This window comes from Athene cunicularia, assembly GCF_003259725.1.
Source record: "Athene cunicularia isolate RWA chromosome 3 unlocalized genomic scaffold, athCun1 chr3_part1, whole genome shotgun sequence".
Classification (NCBI taxonomy): domain Eukaryota; kingdom Metazoa; phylum Chordata; class Aves; order Strigiformes; family Strigidae; genus Athene; species Athene cunicularia.
This window is the reverse complement of record NW_020799097.1, coordinates 44,808,402-44,815,315: the sequence shown is the minus strand read 5'-3', so window position 1 is coordinate 44,815,315 and position 6,914 is coordinate 44,808,402. Positions and strand designations below refer to the sequence as shown.

The window sequence follows — 6,914 nt, the reverse complement described above, 5'->3', positions numbered from 1 at the left end:
AGCCCGCCGGGCGTTGGGCGGCAGGTCCCGGTGGGCGCGGCAGGCAGCTAAGGGAGCTCTCAGAGGAGCCGGTGTCCCCTGCCACCTCCCTCGCAGCCCTTCAGGGGTACGCGCAGAGCTCTCCGTGGCTCGCTGCGGCCTAAAACCCCGTTGCGGGGCCGTCCCTGCGGGCGCGGTGCGGCGCTGCCGTGGTTTGGGCACTGTGGGTGTCCAGGCAGCTGCTGGGGCGAGTGGGTGCGCGTCAGGCCCGGGGGAGCCCAGCCGCGTGTTGGCAAAGCAGACGTGGAGAGCGGTTTTCGGGACAGTGTTTTGGCCTGTCTCAGCGCTGTCCGTGAGGCTGTCTTACGTTTCATTACCAGTTCGTACAATACAAAGGGAGTGTGCAGCAGTGCATGTCATATTCCAGTATGTAATGAAACAGGAATCTGAACGCAGTGCTGATAACTGTGTGTCTGTGTACGCACAACTTGTGGTCAGAGTAATCATTTTGGTGAAATTCTCACTAACTGAAATGTTTCAGCTACGTGAAAAGTTCCTTTCTGTTCAGGCTCTGAAAAGCATCATCGTACATAATTAATAATTTGAGAAGTACTGGGGTGGTGAACTACACATGCTCTTTTATTTAATCCTCATGCATTCCCTGAGTACTTTAGTGAGAAATGTGTAAAGATTTGCATGGTTACTGTTGTTCTACAGCGGCATTGTTAAACTATTTTTTTGCCTGTGAGCTCTCATAAAGCTGATGTTTTCCATTTGGTTGCCTTTCTTTTATTTATGCAGATGACCATGCTGATCTGTCTTTTCAGACAGGCCTGAGAGGTACCCTTCAGAACTACAGCTGGAAAATACAGCTGAAATCCAGTAGTACTCTGCCTGTCTCTAAGACCGAAATAAAAAGCAGCATGTAAGTATTGTGTCTAAAGTAATCCTGCATGTCAAGGACTATAATTTCCTGTAACAACTTAATTTTACTTTATGAGTGTGTCACATGAAGTAATTTTTAAATCTTACAAATGTTTAAATCTTTGATGTGGCCTATTTTTATTTTATTAATTACTACCTTAAAAATTACAGGTATGCAGCCATCTGTTTTGGAATATATGTTACACATACGGTGTATAAAAACTGTTATTAATTAAGTATAACTAGAGTCTCTAAAGGATCATTGGTTTTATCTTTTTTTTTTTTCATTTTCTGATGCCGAATTTGTTTTTCCCATATTTCAGCTGACATGAAGGATTAGTATTAGTTTCATTACATTCAGCTTTCATTATTTAGGTTCACTGTGAAGAGACTTTTCAGCACTTCACACCCATCAGTGGATTCAAAGGAAATTAAAAAATTCCAGCTCCTCGCACATAAGTGGTGGGATGAAGAAGGAGAATATTCAGCCCTTCATTCTATGAATGATATTAGAGTGCCATTTATTAGGTATAGTTTTAAAGACAGATTTTTTTTTTATATCTACTATTTCAGAAAACATTATAAAAGAAAAAAAAAACCCAGTACTTAAGGTAACTGTATTGCATGTACTAAACCACCTTGTGTGTTTGCCCTTAATGACATCGCTTTTCTTTCAGAGATACTCTGTTGAACATGAGTAGTAATTATCATCTGGGAAATCCACTTTCTGGAGTAAAGATTCTCGATGTTGGCTGCGGTGGTGGACTGCTCAGTGAGGTAAGAAACAGTGTGCTTTGGTTTCTCTTGTTAAAAAGGGTACAAAGTACTTGAATTGTGTACTATTACAGTCCTTAATTTCTAATCCTCCTTCTCTTTTATGGTATATTAGTTACTGAATGTTTTGGAGTGCAGTGCATTTGACAAACCCTATAGAATATTTAGTTAGCATAGCAGTGGTGGTTTGCAGAAAAGTTGGTAGTGAGAAATTGTAAAATTCTGAGGTTCATCAGAAAAATAAGATTTCAAACACTGTAAAGAAAAAGAGAGGGGAAGAACGATGTAAAAGTCTTTTGAGTATTCCTCTGGGCAGACACAGTATGACAACTTTTTTTTTTCCTGTTTTTTTTTTTTTCTCTCTTTTTAATTGACTAAAGTTTTCTTGCCTAGGCTTGTAAATCATGAAAATCCTCATTATCGGAGGTATTTTCTGTTATAAACTTGTTCTTACATGTTCATTTTGAATTGCTTATCTTCAGTTTTTTATATTGGAGGTGGGGATTCTTGCTTTACTTTGATCTCATGGGAAAAGCATGGAATAATGTCAAACACCTGAGACACACCTTCCCTCTGTCAGGAGAGATTCTTCTGGTTTGGGGCTGATGCTTCCTGAGAGTGCATAAATTTGGGATTGAGAACCAACTATTTATGGTGGAACCCTTTGGCCCCACAGGCTCTGAGCAGTGCTGTATCCTATCAGTAGACTAGGGATGGTTTGCAAATTTAGGATTGCAGATCTGGTTGGCTGGGAGCTTCATCAGCATCTGAAAGGTGTTACAAAGGGACCTGAATCTCTCCCCATTTTTTTATTTTATTTTTTTTTTATTCTATGCGAATTCCTGTAGTCTTGTGAGAGCCTGATCCCTGACAAGGCTGGCAAAACTCGTGTGCTGCATCACCTTCTCAGGCTGAACAACTGGTGAATTTCAGGTTGGAATAACATACACGTGGTCATATTCTGCAACCTGTTTCAGTTTCAGAAGAGGTGATGGCTGAGGTGTTAACCTATGAGTAAGGAGACACTGGAGAAACTTGAGTGACAGCCAAGCCTGATGCTATCCTAGTAAACATTAGTGTTTAGTTCTCAGCAGTGAGAATGTCCTAGAGATAATCATATATTAAGTAACCATTAAAAAGATATGAGGATTTACCATTACAGGTGGATGTTGAAGAAAGTAATGACAGTAATTAAATATGGCATTGTGTTCCCCCCTTTAAGTACTGTGTTGATTTTCCCCCCGTTGTTTTTTCGCTATCAGAGGGTAATAGTGGAGGAAATCTTTATTTGGTATAACGGAATGGATTCAGAACAATTTGTTCTCAACCACAATTTAAATGTGTATATTCCAGAATATAATTTTATAAGAAAATGAACACCACCTCCCCCAAATCTAAGGGTTTTCTTGCTTTAATAAACATTTAAAATAAAACTGCTGGATCAGAGCTCATAATTTACTGTTGCTTGTCTTGTTCTCTGATAGATGTTTTCTGTATCGTGTATGTACATTGCAAAGTTGCAGACACCTTTAAGTAAATTGTTTTCATGCAGAGAATAAATTATACTCTGTATTATTAGCCTTTAGGTAGACTGGGAGCTTCAGTTACTGGAATTGATCCTCTGGAGGACAACATTAGAACAGCAGATCAGCACAAGTCATTTGATCCGGTCCTGGCCAAGAGAATACAGTACAAGTCCAGTTCACTGGAGGAGATTGTGGAAGAGTCTATGGAAACCTTTGATGTAATTGTAGCTTCTGAAGTAGTGGAGCATGTGGCTGACCTTGAAATGTTTATCAAGTGTTGCTCTCAGGTGTTAAAGGTAAGCGAGTTTTTGCTTTCATTATTGGAAATATTTATTCTTTTACTATTAAGGCTTTCATTAGAAGAAATGTGAAAACACCTACATCTGCATTCATTTCTCCCCCTCGAAGCTTGAACTGAGCTCTCGAGGTGCCTTCCATTCTCCTCCATGATGCAAGTACAGCTTCTCAACTTCAAGTAACTAAAGTTAGGGGAAATTTGTTTCCCCAGCCTTGCCTTAGAAAAGTGTTGATAGCATTACCTAGCATTGCAGTGTTGCTTTGCATCAAGACCTTAAGAAATCTGGTTGTATGTGATTTCACCCAGGTGAGAGAAAGCATGGCAGTGCTGCTCTTGATGGACAGCTGTGGCTCAGACTGCATTGAAACTGACTGTAATAATGTTTCTGACTCACAGGATTCTATTCTAGCTCTAGCATCACATCAGATGTGCTCCTGGATGGCTTTTAAAGGGTCGTAGTTATGCTTGGAGTTAATCGGGTGGTGTTTTATTTCTCCTGATGCTATTTCATTTGTAAAGAAGGATGGTAGGCCCAGTACACAAGCAGCAGCTTTCCTTTAATCTCTTGATTTATCTTTCTGGTCATTAGACGGAATATATATTACTTGAATGGAGTGCGTAACTAATTTTCAGTCTGCTGGGGACATAGAAATTATCCTTTGTTTCTACCAAACAGCCTCTTAAGTACTTAAAATTCATTTCTGTCTTTGTTTTTTGACCTCATAATCATTAAAACAAACATGACATTCAGCAGTCTCAAAAATTAGGCGGTTTGCACATTTAATTTTAAAAAGCATTTATTTTTATGATACTGTATATGCCTTAATACCTTTTATTTATCCATTTCATGTGCAATGTTACGTTATAAGTGACTTTGTCCGATGTTTTGGGACAAGGAAATGGCTTTCAGACCACCCAAGACTTTGATTATGTTGACTCTTTGAGGACTACTGAGTCATACTGTTAGAACATCATGTTCTTTATTGTATTTAAATGGTATACTTGAAAATACCTATCCTGGGATGAAATTAGTTCTTGCAGCGTGTAGACTTGTAGATAGACAAATTATGTGGTATAGTGTGATTAAATTTACAATTAAAAAAATATTAAATATTATTCTAATTGAACATTTTAATCTTTTAATTAGCCTGAAGGTTCCTTATTCATTACTACAATCAATAAAACACAGCTGTCCTATGTCCTGGGAATTGTAGTTGCAGAAAAAATAATGGGCATTGTACCAGAAGGAACACATGAGTGGGAGAAGTTTGTTCCCCCTGAAGAGCTGGAGCGCCTCCTGGAATCAAGTAAGTTCCAGGCCAGATGATGGGAATGCAGAGGGGTATCCAAATGGTCCCTGTGGAAATGGCAAAGGGATAAACTAGGTGGGGTGAGTGCTGGCAACAATACACAGCTTTTCCTGTGTGAGTTACCAGTCATATATTATGAATATCATTTCTAGCTTAAAGATATGTCTGCTTACTGGATTTTGCATAAAATACATAAACAAAGTGGAGTCCTAAGAATGCAGAGATTACTCAGACAAAATCACTGTTACAGCTGCCTTCTATTTGATAGTCTAAATTAAAATTCCAGTTTTCCTTGCTGTTCTGGTGACAGAATGTACGTTCTGAAGTGGTTCATATGCTCTAGGTCAGGTCTGAGAAAATAACTGTATTTGCACTCCAGAGCTGCACTGCTGCCACTGCATTCGTTGTCATCTTCCCTTTGGGAGAAGGTGTTTTTATTTTTGGTTGCTGATCTGTGTTCTTTATTCATATTGTGTTACTAAAAAATGTCTTCAAAAATGTGGAGATGAAATCCATTGTCAGTTGTTGAGAAACTGTATGTTACTGATTTGAAGAAATAATTAAATTGCCCTGGTTTGATTGCTTTTAAAATAGACAGAGCACTGAGCTGGGAAGAGTTCTGCGTATTGCCCTCCTTCCCTGCAAATGTTTCAAAACCCTCTCACCGAATATTTCACTTTGCTTTAGTGCATTGTAAAGAAGCTGAAGTATGAGTTGAGCTATTCTCTTGGCAAGGTCTTTTCCTGGCACACTGCAGTGATGCTGTAAGGAACATGACTAATAACTAGTTCACATGCTGGTGGTTCTTTCCATTCTCCCTTCAAAAGGAGAAGCAGGTGCAGTGGAGTGATTTGTTTTGTTAGGGTGTTTGTTTTCTGACTTCCTTCATGTATCCTGCTGGGACACAGCAGAGCCATGCAGGGACCTGAGAGATGCTCAGCAGGGAGTACCAAATCACTCTTTACTTGCACCGAGTCCTTGATAGCATTCTTCTGCCTCTTATATTTTTCCATTCCTATGGGGAACCTACAGATTCCTTCCAAAGATACACTTAGAATTTCATTTTGAAATGTGTGATGTCAATCTGGAGAATGTCTCCACCTACAGAAAACATTACCAGTCGCTCAGATGTGGTGTTGTGAAGTTGAGGTTTCTAGCATACTGCTTCGCAGTGGCTCACCATATAGTGTGCTCATGGTACGTGGCTTGGCACAGAGCTATTGCTGCTGCTACCAGCAGCACGACCCGCTGTCACCAGTGGTGCCTGTTGCCACCGTTTGTGGTGGCGCCTGACAAAGGCCAGCTTGTGAAGCACTGCTCCCCAGCTCAGAGGAGGCAGCCTGTTTCAGACATGCTGTTCTAAAGGGTTTGATGTTTCAGTGATTTAACGATATTTAAGAACATCTGTTGCTTTATGGCTTCTTTTTTTTCTAGATGGCTTTTCGGTCAAGACTGTGAATGGGATGTTGTATAATCCCCTCTCGGGGTCATGGAGCTGGATGGAAAGCACGAGCATTAACTATGCAATGCACGCGGTGAAATCTGGGGCTCGGGGACAGTCAAGCCCAACAGACGCCCTGTCAGAGTTGGAAAGCGAACAGCCCTCAGCCACAGCTGGCACTGCTGTGTGACTGAGATGTGTGGCGATGGACTGCCACCAGGAACAGAAAAGAAGGTTTTACCCAGATGGACATAATAAAACCTTTTGTAACAACAAGCTTGCTGTTTGCATTAATAATGCTTATGCTGGTTTTGGCCAAATATTTTAGGGCAGTCTCAGGGGGAAAAAAAAAAAACAACAATTGACTGTTATCTCAGGAATATTAAAATCGACATGAGTAAGGCTTTTAAAGAGAAAGTATTTTTATAAGAAAGTATTTTCAAATTGCTGGACAAGGAAATGCAAATTCTTCTGTCAGTAGCTTGGAGGAAGCTGTTATATGCAGTGGCATTTTCAGTCCTATCAGGAGAACTCAGATCTCCATGGAATAATAGCTTAAATGTAGAATGAGTTAAAAAATGTAACAATATATGATAAATAAAATGCCTTGGGTGTTTAAGTTACTCAACTCAGTTAAATATACAAAACGCTTAAGGACCACA

The 6,914-nt window shown here is 39.9% G+C and overlaps 1 protein-coding gene across 3 annotated transcripts in view; it reads left to right on the top strand.

Moving 5' to 3' along the window:
• The window catches only part of COQ3 (coenzyme Q3, methyltransferase), a 6,780-nt gene extending 95 nt beyond the window's left edge, over positions 1 to 6,685 (top strand). The window contains exons 1-7 of one of the 3 annotated variants that reach the window (XM_026845914.1): positions 7 to 106; positions 807 to 904; positions 1,279 to 1,431; positions 1,581 to 1,680; positions 3,257 to 3,499; positions 4,649 to 4,808; positions 6,246 to 6,685. In XM_026845914.1, the coding sequence (XP_026701715.1) occupies positions 903 to 904; positions 1,279 to 1,431; positions 1,581 to 1,680; positions 3,257 to 3,499; positions 4,649 to 4,808; positions 6,246 to 6,442 (855 nt within the window). In that variant the 5' untranslated portion in view covers positions 7 to 106; positions 807 to 902 and the 3' untranslated portion in view covers positions 6,443 to 6,685. The other 2 variants (XM_026845911.1, XM_026845912.1) reach the window with 2 other exon arrangements.
• Positions 6,686 to 6,914: the final 229 nt, after the last annotated feature.